We start from the raw sequence: 20272 nt of genomic DNA, 5'->3' as shown, positions 1-20272 counted from the left end.
TAAGTTCAATAATGGTAATAATACCGTAAAATTTAATTCGGATATGGTTATGAGAGTTGCCTGTCGACTAGAGCCTCCTGTGCAAATCGCTAATTTACCAAGCTGCCTACCTCGTAGCAGGAAAAGTGCACTAAATTGGGTATATCTAACAAAACACGAAGAGACAGTGCGTTACTCGTCATCACTACCTGGAATCTCCAATTCCCGGTCTGTAGCAGGCTCCGACTGACTCAGTAAGAAGCCTTCTTCCCTGACTGGATCCCGTATACTAACGTTATGGGTTTTGGTCCATTCCAGAACTTTAGAGCGCCGAATAACCACTGGATTTGCCTCGCTCTCACCGGGGCCTGTCTGCGTTCCCTTGCGTGTTTTTGAGGGCGTTGCAGGCTCGACAACGCCAAAACCTCGGAGTGCGGTTATAAGGTCCTCCGTTAACATGCCTGTAGCCCGGCCGATCTCCTGAACTGTCATGAGTTTGTAGGAGTGTTTCCTTCGGCCCTTGTTGGAGGCCGGCTTTTGCGTCTTCGGCTCTTCAAATTGCGCCGCTGTCGCTCCCACTCCGGCCTGGCTGCCATCGGAGGACGAATACAGAAGGAGATGCCTGGCTATCCGTTCCTCCCAGAACCGACTGTAACTCCTGCTTCCCATTTCGCTGAGCGGCTTCTCCGGACCTCCGATTAGGCTGCTATCCCGCTCCCAGCCACTAATCTTATAGCTTATACCCATCAACAGTTTTCCTAGCTGCTTATGTTGGTATGGCGGGAAGACAAGGATACATGCAAGGTTATTCGCGTCCCAGGAGAGCTTCTCTTTGGAGAAGAAGCCGAGGATGTGGTAAGTCTCATTCGGGTCATTGCTGGCATTGTTCGGGTTGGTAAAAACGAGAATATAATAGAGGAAAGATACAACGTCGAAAAAGACGGATTTGTGGTCCAGGAAGAGCTTGGCGAAAAGTGAGAGGTTCTGGCCAAAGAGCTTGTGGTCTGCGCCGTCCACTTCCCAAACGGAGTAGCCTGCGTGGTCGTAAACTTTTGTCCCTGGGGGCGTGGTACGGTGCGGGCAGAGTCGCGAATGACTTGCGTGCGTTTTAATGTCACAGGAGTATCGGAAACACCATCGGCAGACGTAAAGGGTATCTGTGTCTTTGCTGATGAGATCTTCGGGGTAAATGGATTGGTACCACGTTTGAAAGCGCAGATTGCCGAGGACGACGTGCTGGACGTTGCGGGTCAGGGACTGCGCTTGGGAATTTTCGGCAGCCATGGACGCGAAGAGATCTATCACGAACTCAGGTGAAACGTAACCGGCGTTCACGCGTTTAGGCGTGTTCGAGAATGGTAGGTCCCGCGACTGGGGTGAGAACGCGTCGGAAGAAGTCGCGCTGCGAAGGCCATTGACGATCGGTCTTTTAGAGTTGCTTTATATCGAATGCGCAGTCAATCGCGGAACAAACATGCCAGCAAAGAGCAGGGCATGGCTGTCACTTATGAAGCTATCCCTTCAGCGTCAACCTGCGAACGCGGTGGCCGCAGGGAGTAGTATATTGTCGGTACTGCTTTAAGCTCGAGTCACGTGAGCAACATTGGATAGATATTGCAACCGTTGGAGCTTCGCCAGTAAAAGCTCAAGCAGACGGTTTCAGAACTAAATCCCGAAATTCACCATGTCTCTGCAACCTAAGGTGTCCGCATGTAGAAGCGACCAGTTTTACTCCGTTAACAGGCTCACAATATTCTGGTCTTGAGCCTTCTAGGTATCTGCAAAACAAGTAAATTATTTAGCACTGATTTATCGATGATCAGTTGATCCACCTGGGGCCAATAAGCTCTCAACAAGTGCGCGGGGTACATCCAATCGCGAGTGATTGAGGAACGGAGCATCGAAGCTTCAGATGCCCTGGACGTGCAGACTGCTGGACCCTTCCGCTGGTTTCAAGCTCCCGAAAGCTCCTAACGCAACTTATTTTGTTGCCTGTCCTTCTGACCACGCTCCTTGTACTACTTCCATGACCGATTACTACCACCTCGTACACCGGGAATTTGCCTCTTTCACCGTCTGAGCTCTGATAGGTCTGCAATATCACAGGCAGCAGTCGTCGTATCCCCAGCGCCACCCTTTTGTTTTACGAGATTCACTCTTCATCTCTTTTAGTATCAACTCCCTTATTCTCATCACTTCTTTTATTCCATCACTACTCTTCATCTAGCACCTCCTGTTTGACGTTTTGGCTCGTTATAATTTTTTGTCCGGCAGTCAGTGTTTAAGAGTGGGCCCGTCATACAACATGCTCAAGCCGTTTCTGATAAGGGACCTTCATGAGGATCCTTCTTCACAGGATATTATTGAAGACACCGCGTCTGATTTGTACAATGCCACCGATGTGGGCGTCAGCCCTCAGCGGCCACATGGGCTTGTCCAAATAACCACAGCCGATTACGACGAAATCGCCTATTCACATCCGCAGGCCCGCCTGTCTTATCTGGACGACGATGATGGAGATATTATCACGGTTCGTGCCTCCGTCAAGAACTAGTCCTCGTCTGCAATGCCTAATCTTTTCTTTAGGTCGGGTCCTCTCTTGAGCTCGCTCAACGCCTTGAAGAGCCGGCTTCCCACAACGCAGACACTGGTTTTCCATCGACTATACATCTATTCGACATTAGACGAACAAAATCCGTTATAGATATCTGGAGGCGGTATGAATATAATGAGCGCCAGTCGGTTCCAGGGTCGCCGAATACGAAGGCTGTAATAGCCGATTTGAATGACAATCGGACGACGGCAGATCCCGAGGAACTCGATACCAGTCACGAACAGAAGTCGCATGTTGATGAGCGAACGACCGCGACTGAAAACGAATCATCTGAGTCCTTCCTTTCCGCATTCGAGGCAGAGATGGCCAGAATGATGAATGAATCACAGCGTTCAGAAAACAACGCCTCCGGGAGCACAACATCTTCCAGGGCAGCACAAACCGAATCAACCCCTAATCCACCAAGCGAGACGGCCGACGCTTTTGCTTTTGCCCTGCGGAGTCTCATGGAAGTTGCGGAGCTCATTAAATCTGGCGTGAGATCCAAACTTCCTGAACTTGAGAGACATTTGGACGATGCTCGAAGAGCCCTTCCAAATGATATTACAGACTCCATGCGGAGTGCTTTCCTGGCTTTCGAGGAGCAGGTCAAGGTGATGGTGGCCACTCTTAACAATCTGCCAGAGACGGTCAGGCGAGACAACGCACCTGGAAGCGCTAGTCTTTTTTCGGAGTTTCCTACGACTCACAGCGCCATGAACGGGCTGCGTGAACTCAGCGTACAGTTTGGCGGCTTGGGGCAGACTTTGATTGACGCCTTCGAATCAAGTATTCGAGGCGCTTTCCCGGGCCAGGCGGATAGCTTCTTCTCCAGTTTCCCCAGTTTCTCCGAGTCAGCGAACCAACGATCGAGCGCACCAAACAATGAGCCAGGAAACCCCTCAAGTCACAGTGAGAACCCTGCTTTTGGGCAGACATCAAACAACCCGGCCGCTTTCCCATCTCATCAGTCGACAACCGCCCCGAATGCACCAAATCCAGTGCCACCTCCCGCGCCTTACCACCCTTTCTGGGGTTCTCCTCAGTCTCCATACATCCCTCCGTTTCACTGGCCAGCGTGTTCGGCTGGCTTTGGTCCCATACCTTTCACTACTTCGCCTAGTTCTGGAACTGCTGCCGATTCCCGTCAGACCCGCCCTAACCTGTCCGAGCCTCTCAGTCTTGAACCTCATCCGTCCCAATCATTGTTTATCGGCAATGTCGGGTTTAATGTAACCCAGGCGATGATCAGGGATGTGTTCTCGTCTAAAGGCCTCGTGGTCGGTGTGAATCTCCCAGTAGATTCCAGGAGCGGTAAACATGCAGGGTTCGGTTACCTCACCTTTGCCACTAATGAGGGTGCCACGCGGGCGATGAAGGAATTGCAAGGAACTGTTATCGATGGACACCGTATCAATCTTGAATACGTCGACCATGCTCCTATCACAACGGTAGTTTCACCTGAACCTGAGCGATCAGAAACCGGGACTACAGCTCCCCAGACGTCAGGGGTCATCCGTCACGATACCATTGAAGATACTCTGATTCCCGTGCCCAAGGACAACACTGACCCAGAGTCGCACAACAATACAGTACATGACATGTTGCTTGCTCAAACAGAGGCCCGCTTTCCGCCGGTGTCCCAGCTGGAAGCACACATGCTTGCTGGCCAGTCCTCAGGTACAGGTCAAGAAGATACGTCAGCACATACTAGAAACGCACAAGAGACTCAGACAGCCATTAGAACGGCCGCGGGAGATTATGTCAGTTCATATGGGCCTTTCCCCGGCGCTTCCCCACAGCGTCCAAGTGGTCCTATTCCGAATTCTGCAGATACCCAGCCTTTCTCTACCCCTCGCCATCTACCTGCTCATCGTACCCTGCCATTTCGTCCCAGTCCACATTATTACCACCCTCGCCGCGCAGCCACCATGAGGGAACCAGAGCTACACCGCAGATCTTTCGATCCTTTCGAACCTCAGCCTGGATTGAGACGACGAGCCACTGAACGCCATTCTCTTCGTGGACCACACAGGGGCCGTATGGGTCCCCGCCATCGAGCATCATTTCATCACCTTTCACAGCTCGCTCTAGAGCAGACACCAAATCTGAGCGCACCCGAGGAAGAGACAGAAGTGCAGGAATACACGAACTCGTCCAGAGAAGAACAGAACCAGCGTACTATAGATGAATGCGTTTCCGCGTTACTTGACATGGGTTTTGGAGATGAAGAAGGAGGCGGTCGCCAGAGATTGGAAATATATGCGGCCGCAACTAAAGGCGATCTTGTTGAGGCAATTGAGATGATTGAGGAAGAACGCAAGGCTTATGAGCAGCGTGAATAGTCTGTCTTGATGTGTTTTTGATTACTTTCAACCATCCCCTATCCTTTGGTGTTGTTGGCGTATTGGGTGAAATGATTGATTCAAGTGTTTAACAGTCTGAACGTACGTTCCTCACAAACGAACTGCTATACACGCATATTGCTTTTTTATATTCTCTGCAGTACAAGAATTTCTGGTCCTTGACCATATAGATAATCATTAAAACCCAGGCATTAACTTCCCTTCCTATTTATATCGCATCTCTTCGATGCCGAAATAGTGCAGTATTATCGATAAGGATGATCGATTATCGATAAGCTTGGTTGGACTGGATTTACGGAGTATCTGAATCTTTCCCGTGACTCAACCTGAACAACACCGTTGGCGTCGATCCTTGTAGGATAAACTGTTTTCCTCAACAGAAATGCAGACATGGCGGCGGACCTTCGTCACGTCGCTTCCCAGGCTAAATCATAGGCCTCCAGCCGCGACAAGCCCGACGCTTCTCCGATGCAACCAGGTCCTCCAAAGCAGCCGGCAAGAGACCTGCAGTCTTGAAGACCAGGAAATTAAGCTACACGGCTTCGTTCGCTCAGTCCGCAAGCAGAAGCGCTTTGCGTTTGCGGAAATCTCCGATGGTTCCGCTGTCGAAGGCATACAGGCGATATTGAAACCCGCGCAGGCAGCAGAGTATGTGACCTACTATTTTTCCCAGATTTCCTGGGAGTCTCTCTAATCGATTCAGCGTAGGCTATCGACCGGAACAGCGATTGAGATATCAGGTATATGGAAAGCTTGCCCGCCTGGCAAGGAACAGAGCCATGAGCTGCAGGCGACCTCGGTGAACATTGTGGGCGCAGCAGAGCCGGAGGTCGCTCAACCCATTATCAATGACGAAGTTGGCTGGTATTGACTGACATACCGGCCTCACAGACCTACCCTATTCAGAAGAAGTACCACAGTCCGGAATTTCTCCGTCACATCCCCCACCTCCGCTTTCGAACACCCTTGAACGCCCTCCTCGCCCGCTTCCGATCCGAATGCCTATACCAGCTTGGTAATGTTTTCCGCGGCGCTCCAAACGGCGGCTTTGTACAAGTCCATCCGCCGGTCATAACGTCTTCCGACTGCGAGGGTGCGGGCGAAACCTTCGCGGTCATTCCGCGCGAGACTCTGATAAAAGGTCTCCCAAAGGAGGAGCACGATCACTTCTTCCGGGCGCCTAAGTACCTTAACGTATCGTCGCAACTCCATCTAGAAGCCTACGCGGCGGAACTGGGGAACGTCTGGACGTTGTCGCCCATGTTCAGGGCTGAGAAGAGCGATACCCCGCGCCATCTTAGCGAGTTCTACATGCTCGAAGCCGAGGTCAATTTCCTGTCTGACCTCGACGCGCTTACCGACACAGTCGAGTATCTTCTCCGCGACCTCACGCGCCGGCTCTATGACACGCCAGCAGCGCAGGAGATTCTTTCCATCAAGCGTGACAAGGGTCCGGAAGCCCAGGACTCAGGGGAACAGGTCGACCTCCATCAGCGATGGGCCGATCTGATGTCCGGTCCCAAATGGCGCTGCATAGCCTACTCCGACGCCATTGCGGCCCTTCAGGAGGCTGTATCCCAAGGAAAGGCAACATTTGAGTTTCCACCGACCTGGACCGACGGCCTCCAGCTCGAACACGAGCAGTACATTGTCAACACTCTCAACAACGGCCAGCCTATCTTCGTCACAGACTACCCGAAAGCCATCAAGCCGTTCTACATGGCGCCCTCGCACACTCAGTCCAACCCCAAAGCGGAAGGGGAAACAGTCGCCTGCTTCGACCTTCTCCTCCCCGAAGTCAGCGAAGTCGCCGGCGGCTCGCTAAGAGAACACCGTCTGCCCGAACTGATCCAGAACATGCGCGAGCACAAACTCATCAAGACCTCGCCCTCCAACTCAGAGGGGGAAACGGATCAGGTGGAAGCGTCATACCCGCATCTTCTCCCCGGGGAAGATCTCAGTCATTTACAGTGGTACGCGGATCTGCGGAGATGGGGGACCGCACCGCACGGCGGGTTTGGACTGGGCTTTGATCGGTTCATGGGCTATTTGACTGGTGTGCAGAGTATACGGGATACGGTTGCGTTCCCGCGGTACTTTGGACGGGCAGATTGTTAGGTAGCATTGGGCTTTGGGTTGTAATATATAGTGTATATCTGTAAGGTGAATGTAGGATACGAATCAGCTTGAGCACTATGTATACTCCTCGTCAGGATCGTGGTACAGTCTTCAAATAGTAAAGTTAGTGGAAAATATGCCGTTTCCAGGCCATATTGTTGTCAAACTCCCGAGAGGTGCGTCCATATTCCAGCATAAACAACCTTCGCCTAACCTGCCTATAATGAAGTCATTTCCCAATTTGCTCTGGGACGGTCCACTCAGATCCCTAAAAGTAAGGAGGAATCTCAAGTTGAGCACCGGCAAATTCAACGCTATTAACAGACCTAAGGCACCCGCTACATTAGGTAGCGTGCAATCTACATGCACAAAAGGTAGCAGGATATTGACGAAGCCATGTATACACACCAATTTCACTGGCACACCCTGTAAACAGGCAATGTTGTCTACGCATGATTAGACAGGAAAAAAACTAGTGCTAACCAGATCCTTGTGGCCTGAGAGACGAATGCCCTCTCACTCTCATCCGTCTGCGCATCCAAGTCTCCCCTCACGCCATTGACAAGTCCCTCAAAATACTTTTATCTCCTCCTATTCCACAATCCCCGTATTTCCCGCCTCTCCCGCTTGATACCCTCATAGAGCATATGCCAGTCCATCGTATTGTGCGGTGGTATTGTCCATGCCCAAGGAAGGTTCAATATCTGCACTTGCACGTCGACCGTGTTGCGTGGCACCGAGTCGTACTCGCGGTGCTCCTCAATATCCTGTTGCGACAGTGTTGCCTAGAAATAGGGCGGCTCGGAGCTACAGACTTCCCACTCCCAAGGCATATCTTCTTATAGTATGCGTTTCCGAAGGGGACTCAATAGATGTTCAAAGGATGATGAGGCGAGGCGTAGATTGTGGATCGCTTTGAGGGTATTTAGGTAAAGATTATGCACCGACCTCTAGGGGGAAGAATTCTGAAGGGGTCTTCTGCGGTATCCTTTGCGTAAGGGAAGTGCTTCTCAGGGGTCAGGGGTAGAGTTAATATTGCTGTTGGCATTGGCCGCCCTGTAAGTAAGCTCATGCAGTCTTGGAACGAAGAACGGGTTCGTAACGGTATATCCAGTGTCATTGCCCGTTTCACATTGCAGTCATTCTCCTTATCTACGCCCTCTCTCATACAAAATCATGTAGAGTTCCGGCATCGAACCAATCCACTAGACGATCAACAACGACGTGCCCAGCTCGAAGCTTGCAGTTCTGAATCCAGGCGCCTACCAGGAATGAAAGATGAGCGTCCTCTCGTATTTACTGAAGTTGAGTTGCGGGCCGCCAGGGCTTTGAACATTCCTAACACCATGTCTAGCTGGGAGACAGTGGCATCGAATGTTATAGCGACAGATCATCGACAGTCCAGGGAGGACCACCCGCTTTCTAACTCAAATGCCATGTCACCTTCCGCTCCCAATTCAGGTCCAGAGCTGTCATGTCTCCTTCCTTCGCAGTAAGGCACTGTGCCGTACGGCCGCGGATCTCGTCAAGAGAAATACGAGTCCCTATGTATCTGGCATTCTCTGCAAAACATCTAGCACCCGCAATATGTTCAAGACACATTCTCACGCCGAATCTAGCATCGCTTTTTCCAGCGGTTGGCTGAGATTCTTGATACGGAGTTGCGACCCCTCAAGAGGAAACCGTGCATTTGCATATTCGCCCTCGTGCTCAAACCAGAGAATCTGGTCGTACCAGGGTCGAGCAATATATTCGGCCCCTCGCTGCGTGCTCTTCGCATCACGGACAAATTACAACATCCCGTCTCTGCCGTTGAGCGCTTCTCCGAGTCCCCTATGGCGGCATTACCCACTCACGCACTGCGGAGCGACCATGCCGCGTTCGCGGGCTCGTTTACGGTGCAGAATCGAGAAATGTTAAAGCCATTGAAGCATAGGGCGCAGTGGAGCTGGTGTTGGCTAGGCGATTGCGGTAGCGATGGATTGACCGTATTGACACACCTCGATCTTCCTGTAACTGTCAGCAAAAGACGTCCTTATGATAAGATACCAAACGGCGATCTTGCCCTATACAAAACAAAAGATCTAAAGGTAGATGCGGGCGAGAGTACTCTTGTTGACTTCAATGTAATATTGATGCCTTATAAGGCTGCAAAAGGCACTCGAAGCCGATCATAGAATCGGGCAACGGCTAGAGGGGGCCTGAGGTAACAGAAATGAATGAGAGGTTTTTCATAGGTTTTTCATAGCGTGTGATCTGTATCAGAATGTCGTCCCCTGATTACCAAGGTCGCTTAGGAGTGACACTTAGATGCCGGCTACAGACATGACTTACAGGTCCCGTGACTTCAGGCACCCACGGAAGCCACTTGAACCACGGAGGAATTCCCTTGTTGAGGCCGAGGAGCCTCAATAATTCCTCATAATTCCTCCATATTTCCCTATCCACCAAGTACGGTACCGAGGTATTCACAGAAGCCAGAGCGACCCAGAGCAAAACACCATTCGACTTCATAAATACGCCGCCGAGATTCGACGGGGTGATCTTCAACGTCAAATTGATATTGATGTTACATCGCGGGGGTCGAATTTCCTACCCAGATGGGTCCACGTCGGCACAGTCCGCTAGGCGCCCTGGCTATGCCCTGCTATGCCCAGCTGCCCACGCACTGCGGCGGTCGGAGTTTACAACCCTATTATTAACCATAACACCAACCGGCCGAGTGAGTCCAAAACGCAATCATGACCGTCTCGCCCAAGTCCAAACTCAGTGAACGGCGTCCGGACGGTAAGTTGGAGACATCCCAAGGCACGAGGCGCCTTTGGATCCATGGGGTACGGCGGTGTCCATTGGACTGGACGATCCAGTCGCGAATACGAAGGCCGACCAACGTATAATACGGTAAGTATAACAAAAATAAGAAGTATAAAAAGTATAAAAAAGTATAAAATAGAGATAAAGATAAAGACGCCAGAGCCAAGACGAGACAAGCCATTCGAGTCACCGAGCGAGGCACGTGGATGCCAATCCGTATCCGGCATCCTGCTATTGGAGCACCGTTATATTTATTATTCCTGAGACGAGGGGCCAAAACTCTGCCAAGCTAGTATAATTCTCCGACCGCGTAAGGGCCGCAGACAGAGTGACAGGCTCGGCTGCACTTGTCGCCTTGACCTCGCCACGGTGATCCTGATCCTGGATATTAGAGTGGACCGACGATACGAAGAGGCGTTTCAGCCCAGGGCTCGGCTGGGCGCAGCTGCTCTAAAAGGCTTGGAGGCCCGACGACGGATCGGACGGAGAACGGAGGATTTATGCGAGATAGATAGTGGGTGGGCTTGGTGGGTAAGCAGGAACAGGTTACTCCTAATTTGGGAGGATGGATCGGACGGGCCTGAGACGAACAGGGTGGACAAGGTGGACAGAGTGGACAGCGTGGACGATTAGGTAAATATTCGTCTTACACGTTCCGTCGTATCCGGCGACGGTCTGATTAACCATGAATAATAACAATAAATGAAAAGGGAAACCAAGAAAACCAAGAATTTAGCGAGGGTGGTCGCTGTGGAGCCCGCGGGGGATGCCAAGTTGCCAACCTTACTGGCGTTAAGCATATCTGATTTGGGTACTCCGTATGGGTATGATTATGAGGTATTTTATGCTGGGCGGGCAGGCTAGCAGGCGCAGGCGGACAGGCTGGCAGGCTGGCAGGGGGAAAAGGAAAGCATCACACCTTAAACCAATTATGCTAGTGGAGATAAGCCTGTGAAACGTTCCACAGCGTCTTGATCTCTGCCTAGTCAGAGTAGTCAGAGTAGATTACCACGACGGACGGAGCACGCAACAGTACAGAGTATTCATTAGGAAAGACTAGGAGAGACTAGAGTAATATTGGTGGAAACGCGCGCAGTGATGTGATTCATCAGGCGATCTGTCTTTTTGGGAGCCTGTAATCCGTACTTATGATACGGCTCTGGTAGACTAGTTAGCTCCAGTGCCAAGCAGCCAAGAGGAGCCAGCTAAATTGGGCCGACTCTGTTGGCGATACGCTTATCCTGGCGTCTGGTCGCACGATGCTACCGAGTCAGTCAAGGCCTTTTGACGATTATTGACGCTTATTGACGCGGTGTGACCAAGACTTCACCCAGCTACGTAACATGATGAAAGCTGCGAGCTCCACCGGTAGCTGCAGCCTGGAGGTACTGCGTCCTGGAAGAATCAAGAGGGGCAGCTGACTGATCCTTCAGGCTTTTTCTAGCGAGCTACTGATTGGACCGACAAGCTTTGACTCAGCTGGAAACGACCAGCTTGCAAGAATCCGGGTGCCTGGCTGGCTCGTTTATTTTGCCTACGATGGGCATTATTGCTCGCCGGTTGCCACATTTAGGGCGTTATGTACATAAGTGGTGGGGCGTAAATTACCGTAAGCGAGAGTTAAGGTTCCTCGTGTCTGTTTAAGCTTAAGCTTCAGAAGTCACGCTCTATTCCTTTCTGGTGGGCGCCACTGGCTCTGCCACTCTTCGCCCTCTCTTGCTTCCAGCTTTCTTTCTCCCTCCCTGACTCTTTGTCTGCTCTGCTGCTCTGCTGGGCTGGAAGGTTCGAGGTCCCAAAGTTTATACCATGATTCATTCCAGCTCCCGACTGATATCCACTTGGCAACCCTGATTCACCGTCCAAGCCTACCACTTAACTTACCACTCTACTGGTCCGAATCTTTCTCTGTATAGACTAACTTTGCGCAGTGGGGTTGGCTCCACCCTCTCTAATTCTTGCTCGGATTCTTACTTTTCTTACTTTTCTTACTTTCCTTACTTTTTCGACTCTGCTTTTGTTCTTTCCAACTGTCATCTCTCCTGTCTTCCACAGCCTCCGCCCCCCGAACTGTCCCTGCACCACTTTTCGCGGCCCCCCCTCTCCTCTCAGCATCTCTCTATCAAACTGGTGAGCGCTTTTCACTCCTCGGCGAGTCCGACCCCCTGATCGTCTCCTAACGGTGAAACAGCCCCTTCAATCCGTTCGGGCCTCTCCGACCTGCCTGTTTGGGTAATCCTGCATGCTCCAACAGGCGACTTCTTTCTGTAGCCAGATTTTCCAATCTTCACCATTTTCGAGTACAGCACACCCCCCGTGGCCCTGAAATCTTCGGCCATTTCGGGGTCCTACCATCGAAGTTGGATGGAGACGTATCACGGCCACGTCCGCACTCCAGCGGACGCCATTATTCTCTTTGAAGCATGTCGCATCGGCCTGCTGCCTCGCGTCCAGCGGCGGCTTTCTGAGAAGGAGCGCCAGCTGATCCAGTCCGGCTCGGTTTTCGTCTGGGATGAACGGGAAGCCGGTATGCGACGCTGGACCGACGGGAAGTCATGGAGTGCCAGTCGTGTCTCCGGCAGTTTTCTGACGTATCGTGAGATGGAGGGGAAGCGAGGAGGCACCAGCGTCTCAACCCAGTCGACCAGAGCTGGGAAAACTCCCGACTCAGCACGTGGCAGCGACGACGATCGGGGAGAGGGGCTCGACGATGGGCCGGACGGGTACCGGTATAAGCCTGACGGCCTGATGAAGCAGTCGTTCAGTATCACCACCTCGACCGGCCAGCACCTGCATCTCATCAGCTATTACTCGCGGTCGCATCCTAACGCCGCCAACCTCCTGCAGCCGTCCACCGACCCAGCCCTGCGCAGCGTGCGTCCGCAAAAAGGCCTCTATCCGGAATCCACCGTCAACGATCAGCAAAATCTCCCTGTTGTCACGCGCGGCCCAATGACGGGTGCGCCGTACGCAGTGCCGCCGCCGCCGCCGCCTCAACACCATCCCATGGCCGCAGCGTATGCTCGCTCCGGCGCCGCTCATCCACAGTCATACGCGTCTGGATACGCCTGGCCTCCCACGCCGCTGGGCACTCCTCCGGCTGTCCCGATCCACTATCCCGCTTACATCTCCCCGCACCATCCGCCACAGTACCACGCGCTCCCACCACCGCCGCAGCAGCAGCCGGGTCTACCGCCAGGTTACGACCGCGCAGTCTACGACCGAGTCGTCCACCCGTTAGAGGGCCAAATACCGCTACCGCCGCACCTCATCCCGCAAGGGTCGATTCTCATACCTGCTCGGTCACCCCGCGTGATCGCCGAGCCCACACCACCCGAGTACGGTCCTGATCGCCGCGCCTCTCCGCGCATCCCACCTCACCATCCACACTCGAGTCCGCACGCAAACGGAGCCGCCATCCCTCCGCCTACCACCCGCAGTCCGCGGGTTCCTAGCCAGGCACTCCCTCCCCCTGGAGCGCTCAGCATCCCGCCTCCAAATCCTCCCTCCAGGCCGCCCTCAGAAACCAGCGGCACCAGCGGCACTGTTGTCCCCAGCATTAACGTGCTGATGAACAGTACTCCTGCCGCTCTGCCCTCGATTTCTGCAGCCGTTCCTCCGCCGTCACTTGCACCCGCTGGCTCCGGGGCGCCTGCATCTTCACCTGCGCCGGCGACTGCAGCTACAGCTTCAAACGGGCGGCCGGCGGATGGTCCGCGCGATATCCCCAGCGACAAGATCGGATTTGGCGGCGAGGACATGCGTGCGCTGCGGCAGCTGGATCGGGTTTTCAAGGCATAGCTGTACGTCTTTTTGGTTCGGTTATTCTTTGTGTCTACAACTCCATGCATAGACTGCCTGCGATGCGTCATTGCGCCGCGCTGCTTTCGCACGATTCCCACTATGGTCCTCGTCTATTTATCTTTTTTCCCTTTCATTTTTCTCAGCCCCAAATTGTTTTCCTCGGTTGCTAGGTCCTATATCATCAAAGTTCTGTCGGGTTCATCGGTTGGCGTTACAGATACAAAGGAGCATGCTGCATGGCTGGAACCTGCTTTCGTTCTGTTTAATTTCTATTTCTCAGCATCTGGGCGGGTTGTGCGATGATTATCATGGACGAATTTTTCTTATATTGCGTTAAGGACCTGATATCTGGCTGCTACTCAAGGTAGCTGTTCAAACTGAATACTAGACAAGTGAGAAACTGCCGATATTATCTGCTTTTTGTATAGTCATCACCCTAAGGCTCAGTAGCCCCTACATACGCTCACCGCCGACTCGAAATTTACTCTGTGGCGTCATCCAGGCTTCAAACTCCGTTCATCTGAACAACCTCAGTGAGTTTTCCACGCCAAGAAGTCAAGTTACCGCATCATCCACGCCAGATGTGCACCCACTACTGAACGTAACCTACCCTCCTGGAACCTGACACGAGCTTCGTCATCGCTGACGTCCACATTCATTGTAGACACCATACCCATTCTTGTACGGTCATAAAAAGCTTATAAAGCTTTTAGTTATGCTACGATCCGTAGATCCATTCCAGTACACATAATCTGCACTAGCAGCCGCAGAGCACACGTTCGTCCCCAAAACACCGCCTATATTCGGTCCGTATATATAGCTATACCTTTGTTCCAGTATATTGTAGTTGTTTGGGAAAGATACACCTTGCGGGCCTATTTGCGTCCTCTTATCAATATGGCAACTAAAGTTAAATCATAGCTCTTTTTGCTAATGCAATACTTCTCAATGTCAGTTTATGATTCACTGATATTTTCTGGGAACAATAACGGTATCGGGAATTGTTGATTTTGATATACAGGTACCCTTGTTTTTTTTTCAGCAGTAATGAAATGTACTACTTGAGTCACTTGATCATTTAGGAAGCAGGGCCTAAGAAGTTCTTGAAATATTGTAAAAACAGGTCCTTTCGCGCCAATTGCGTAAAAAAGAAAGATGTATACACAGTCGTATAATGGTTTGTTGAGCCGTGGCCTTCTGTCTTTCAGCAGTCCTGGGCTTTGCTGTACGTGAGGACCGGAAACCAGTTAGTTTAAACCTGCATGAAAATAACCAGACATTGTTTGTAGAAACCACTTACCAGTGTAAATATACAAATTCTAACTTATTGCCTTGGGCTAGCTAATTGACCAATATCGAACTTCCGGATAAAAGGTATCTGGCAGCATACAAGTCAACATATCCTTGCTGGGCGGACGGCTGGTAATTCCGAGAGAATTTGTCTGTTAAAATCAGATTGACAAAAGGAAGAATTGTTTGGTTTGACTTGAGAAAGAAGAATTAATGAGATGAGGAGGCTCTGCACCCGGCTTATCTACTGCACGGTATGTGCTGGACCCAGGTCTCCTCGTGCGGGAGACCGTTTTAAACGTACTGTCCCGTGTAGAAATTCATAAGAACCTTACGGATGGAGGGATCTATTATTAGAAAAGGGTATGGATCCATTGTGAGCTGCCTAATAACTATGACTCCGTCGCTCAAGAAGTTTCGAGGGCGCTGCATCTGAACTTGACGGCGACTGCATATAGATGATAGAACGCCAAGTCAGCGTCGTGAATCTTCAAGCAATTTTTATCTTATCTTATTTTATTTTATTTTATTTGGAAATGACGAGTCTCTCGTGGATCTTAGCTTGGGAATAGCCGTATGGAGCCTCTTCCAGCAACCGGCCCCGTTCCTCGAAGCCTTCATAGCAGAACATGTAGCAGGCGCCATTTAACTGGAAAACACAGCCATTGCCACAACTCCTGAGGACACGTGCACCATAAGCAAAGAACACGTGGTTGCATAAGGACCGAAGTGAGCAATGAGTACGACGTTCCTCAAGTCCGTTGGCCCGACGCCTGGTTGAAGTGGACTATGCGGATCCGCTCGATGAACCATGACATCGTGTACAAAGGTACGTACGAAGCCTAGTTGAGTAAAGGCGTCTGTGAGGGGGCAGATTGCTTGGCTCACCAAGCATACACTCTTAAAGCGAAAGCGTCCGAATCAGGCAGGAAGGAGGTGTTAGTAGGTTATCTGCACGTTAGTATAGCCCACGTACCTAAGTAGGTGCTTCGAGTACGAAGTATCTGGTAGGCCCGTTAGAAAAGGAAAGACCTAAGACACCCGTGCAGAATAACATAGGCACCTAGATACTCTATGCTGATCACGCACTGTTCACCAGTGAATAGGCCATAATGCTATGCACACTGATACGCGCTGCTCTTACGACTCCCACATAACAATGCATGTGGATGCGGTAACGAATACCCTCTCAAGGTCTTTTGAGGCTATTTACACTGCTTGTTCAAATGTATACTATATACTTACTATAGACAGCGAAGAAACAGAAGTGAAGTAGAAAGATACCTAACCTACCAGGGTGTATACCGTACACCATATGCCAACAGAACCTTATGAGTATCCTAGACCAGACCTGCGCCGGTACCAGCACCGGAACCGGCTTCGTAACGTAACAAATGACATCGTCGCCGCGTATACTCCGTCAATCGATCGATCAATCAATATAAGTACATGCCAATCAAGCCAGACTAATCAGATCAATGCAGACAAGAAAACAGTAACGAATTGAAAAAGGCAACCGAGACCCCCCTTTTTGATGTTTTGGTTGAGATATAATAACCCTGTTCTGTTGCTGATGCCGCATTAGCCAGCCTGCGGCCTCCAGTCTAGCTTGAGACTGGAGCCTGGCCTGGATTGGAGCAGCCTTTTGTATCTGTGCTGTGCTCAGAATGGACCTCGTAAACGGCGAGGATTTAATCTTTTTTATGGGCAGAAAGCACCAAGTAACCTTCCCAGTGCCAAGCGAATGGCATGCAAGAAACCAGTAACGCCCGGTCCACCGCCACCTCCCCAGCTGTCCTGTGCCTATTCCTGAGAAGGATAGCGAGGTAGAGTGAACCATGCAACCGCGCGTAAAAGAACTCGACCCGAGCAAAATCAAGTAATCAGGAAATCCATATTCATCTCCTTGATAATCCTCTCCCAGTCCCAACTATCCTCGGTCCTCGTATCCATAACCTCCCAAACGCGCTGCACGACCTTAAACGCGGGCTCAATATTTCTCAGATTCGAGTACGCCTTGAGAGCCTCGAATCCCTTCTGAATGCGTTCTCGCTGTCGGGGTAGGAACGCCGAGCAACCAAGCAAGAAAAGCGGCATGAGGACGATACTGAATGCGCCTGCGTCTTGCGGAAGCAGATCCAGGTACTCGAGGCCGTCGTCAACGACCTGTGCAATTTTCTCGCTCGGCCGCGAAGGTCGGATCGTTCGGTAGAGATAGACCCATGTCGATTGCCGGTAGAGCTGGGCAAGGTAGTAGTTAGGCGTGTTGGGGGGATGGGATGTCTCCCATGTCCGGATTGACGAGTCGATCATCACGGCGTCCGATAGGATCTGGTAGTCGACGGCGGGCTCGTAGCCCTCGCTAAAGCGCTGGCGGATGCGGTCGCGAAGCCGGGTGACTTGGGAGATGTAACGGAAGAGGCCGTCGAAGACACCGAGGAACGAACCGGCCTGGGCATGTGGGACGAAATCGGGGAGACGCAGTTCACCGTCGAGATGGGCCGGTCTTCGATCGAGCGAGGTGATGGAATTTGATACGTCATGGTACTGGAAGAACTCGACGATGAACTGGCGAAAGTTTTCGTTGCGGGGTTTCTGGGTGACGAGCAGGTACCGTGCCGCGTCCATGTGTGGACGGTACTCGCCGTTTGTTTCACCCTCGCAGATAGTGTTCAGACTGAGAGCGATTGTGGAGGCGATGATGGGGTCTTCGGAAAGGAGTTCGGGCTCTTGCTCGCCTGTCTTCGATTGTTCGGTCATATTCGAACGAGCGATGATGTTGGCCTTGAGGTCTCGGATCGCGCGGTGGAAGTGGTAGAATTTGCGCTCCTTGACGCTCGGTTCGGGGGTCAACCCCGATAGATGGGAGCCCGAGAGGCACATTAACGAGTGCATGAGGCCGCGATGTTGCGTCGCCATGGGAAGTAAGATCTCTTTAAAGGGGTTCGAGTCATCGTTAATGAGGGTCAGGACGCGGCTGAAGCCGTAGACGAAATGATCGAGCAGTCGACGGTCCATCTCGGTTTCGATCCCGTCGATCAGGATGGGCAGCGAGCGGAGGACGACCGTTTGGGACCGGGCTGGACAGTCAGCCAGCGAACAAGCACTACAACGAAGAACATACCATCCTCGAGCTTCTGCTTCCCGCTCTTCCATATCTCCTTGGGCGGATACCCTTCACATACGACGGCATTCTTCTGGCAGTTCAGACAACTAGCACGGTCAGCCACTCGCCCATGCGCGGTCCAGATAGTACTTACGCAGGCTTGGTCTCGTCGCATTTCTTCTTGCGCCGTCTACAGGTGATACAGCCCGTCTTAGAGCGGCCCTTTGTGATCTTGAGCTGGCCCCCGGGTACTGGCAGCGGGTGCTTGCGTGGACGGCCCCGTTTCCGTGGAACGTTGGCGGGTGTAGCCGTCGATTCCACAGGCACCGGCACTTCCACGGGCTTGATGCCCTGCAGCCCGTCGCTGTCGTCCAACTCCTCTACTTTCGGCACTACGTCTGGCTCTGCGCCGGGGTCGGGCGACGCAACCACATTGAACTGGAACACCGTCGATGGGCCGATCAGGGCCGGCGGCATCTGCGGCAGTTTTACTCCGCCGTCGCCGGGCGGCGAGCTGTCGGAGGGGCCGTCATCCCAGGACTCGGGCGAGTTGTTCGAAGTATCGTCGGTGCTCACGCTGGCGCGCTGCGAGAGCAGGTCCTGGTGGTCCTGGTGGTCCATCGAGTAGTCGCGGGCGCCGGTAGCGTACGTCAAGGCGGGGACTGGTTCGACTAGACTGGAGCGGCAGTCGGGCTGGAGGTAGCCATGGGAGGAGTTACTCTCAAGGTCGGACGGAGGTAAGATGAAGGAAGGGGATTTTTGCATGGACAACATTCCATTCAGCAACGACCCGGCCTGGAGGGGGAGGTCGAGGGTGTCGACAGGCTGCGGGAGAGAAGAGGGAGATGGGAAGAGGTGATGGATGTGGTGTTCCTGAGAAGTGGGGGCGATTGAAGTTGTCTCTAGTGTCTAGTCTGCTTGGCTGCTTTTTCGAGAGCAAAAGGTGCTAAATGACTAGGACCAGAAGACTAAGAGAGCGACGGGGCTTAATATGTGTTGGGGCTAACAAGTCACGACACATAGGAACAGTTTGGGTGAATAATAATCCAATCTGGGTTGTATGACTGGTGTATGACTGGACTCGCGATGAGGATCAGTGGGCCCCCGTCACCCAAGGGCCAAGGCATCTGTAGGCAACTCGTCTCTTGGGATTGGTATATTATAGGAAAAGAGAGTCAAGAATGCGGGGATTGACAAGAGACTTTGCTAGAAACTTTTTCCGCATTCTCGTTGCTTTTTCCTCCTTCCCAATCCTGCCAGTGAAATCTCTGCCCCGACGCCGGAGCAGTGGGCGATGTCTTCGAAAGCCAACCGCGATCTGGGGAATGGGATGCGATGCTCCAGCATGCTCCAGGTGGTCCAGGATGCTCCAGGTGCATCTCGTTGGGCTGGGACGAGACCGATCGATTTCTTGACTCTTTCGTCTTGCCACGAACTGCAGGCTTTCGCGGCTTGGTGTCTCGCTATTGGACTCCCGTCGCCTGCGTACCACGCAGCCAGGTCTCTGGTGCTGGAAAACCCGACTATTGATGCCCAGTCTCATCATCGACTATTCCGCATTATTGTCTGGGTCGGAGAGTCTCAGACTCACCGGACGTTTCCCTTTTCACTCGATGGTGCGGTCAGGACGATGCCCTGTCCAGGTATCCAACCGTCTCCAACCCTCTTATTACCTCTTATTACATGCAGCAGCGCAGCGACACGGCTCAGCTGGACGCCCGCTTCCCCCACGCTAGGAGCGCTTTACCTTTCCGGCTTTGGCCGTGCGGAGAACGAAGAAACAAAAAAAAAAAAATAATTGTCATAATAATATTGCTGACGGGGGAGACCTCCTTTCTCCTGCGGCGGCCCTGCGGCCCTGCATCCACTGGCCAGTCTGTTGTCGGTTTCTTTTTTTACCTCGCCTTGCTTTTTTCTTTTCTTTTTCCCAGCCCGCATTCGATGGTCTTAAAATGGGATGTTCCCTCCCGGGCGCGAAGGCGAAACCTAGGAGCACAGTGCGGTGCTGAATCTGGGGAAGTGGACCAGACCGATCACCCTCAGCACGGACTCCATTCCAGTTTTTGACACCAGCGAACATTGAGTTTTCCAGATGATCATGGATCAGACTTGCGGACCAGAATCGCAGCCAGATCAGATGATGGATCTGGCCAGGAAACGTAATTAACCATCCAGACGGCGCTTCCCCGGACAGTTCTGGGTTTC

At 52.2% G+C, this 20272-nt stretch overlaps 5 protein-coding genes across 5 annotated transcripts; 3 read left to right on the top strand and 2 right to left on the bottom strand.

The window, feature by feature from the left end:
• Positions 1–55: 55 nt before the first annotated feature.
• On the bottom strand, positions 56–1728 carry BDW70DRAFT_127772 (putative histone acetyltransferase (MysT1)). Its single transcript, XM_073735318.1, has one exon. The coding sequence runs from the start codon at positions 1261–1263 to the stop codon at positions 172–174; it is 1092 nt and encodes a 363-aa protein (XP_073600266.1). The 5' UTR covers positions 1264–1728; the 3' UTR covers positions 56–171.
• A 556-nt stretch (positions 1729–2284) lies between these two features.
• BDW70DRAFT_147130 (uncharacterized protein) lies at positions 2285–4917 on the top strand (the record flags this gene model as incomplete). Its single annotated transcript, XM_073738673.1, has 4 exons — positions 2285–2509; positions 2566–2676; positions 2719–2867; positions 2904–4917. 4 exons carry the CDS (start codon positions 2285–2287, stop codon positions 4915–4917), a joined length of 2499 nt encoding a protein of 832 aa, XP_073600265.1.
• Positions 4918–5281: 364 nt separating this feature from the next.
• BDW70DRAFT_64351 (asparagine--tRNA ligase SLM5) lies at positions 5282–7144 on the top strand. The gene is made up of 3 exons (XM_073744457.1): positions 5282–5586; positions 5647–5767; positions 5830–7144. Exons 1-3 carry the CDS (start codon positions 5321–5323, stop codon positions 7054–7056), a joined length of 1614 nt encoding a protein of 537 aa, XP_073600264.1. The 5' UTR covers positions 5282–5320; the 3' UTR covers positions 7057–7144.
• Positions 7145–11578: 4434 nt separating this feature from the next.
• Positions 11579–14096, top strand: BDW70DRAFT_127763 (camp independent regulatory protein). The gene is made up of 2 exons (XM_073735317.1): positions 11579–11997; positions 12059–14096. The coding sequence occupies exon 2, from the start codon at positions 12232–12234 to the stop codon at positions 13666–13668; it is 1437 nt and encodes a 478-aa protein (XP_073600263.1). The 5' UTR covers positions 11579–11997; positions 12059–12231; the 3' UTR covers positions 13669–14096.
• A 2556-nt stretch (positions 14097–16652) lies between these two features.
• BDW70DRAFT_64298 (Zn(II)2Cys6 transcription factor) lies at positions 16653–19201 on the bottom strand. The gene is made up of 3 exons (XM_073744456.1): positions 18222–19201; positions 18086–18174; positions 16653–18041 (listed from the first exon to the last, which is right to left on the bottom strand). Exons 1-3 carry the CDS (start codon positions 18839–18841, stop codon positions 16837–16839), a joined length of 1914 nt encoding a protein of 637 aa, XP_073600262.1. The 5' UTR covers positions 18842–19201; the 3' UTR covers positions 16653–16836.
• Positions 19202–20272: the final 1071 nt, after the last annotated feature.

This window comes from Aspergillus foveolatus (genome assembly GCF_047715535.1).
Source record: "Aspergillus foveolatus strain CBS 279.81 unplaced genomic scaffold BDW70scaffold_3, whole genome shotgun sequence".
NCBI lineage: Eukaryota > Fungi > Ascomycota > Eurotiomycetes > Eurotiales > Aspergillaceae > Aspergillus > Aspergillus foveolatus.
The sequence above is the reverse complement of the archived record's forward strand: the minus strand, read 5'-3'. Positions and strand labels throughout refer to the sequence as shown.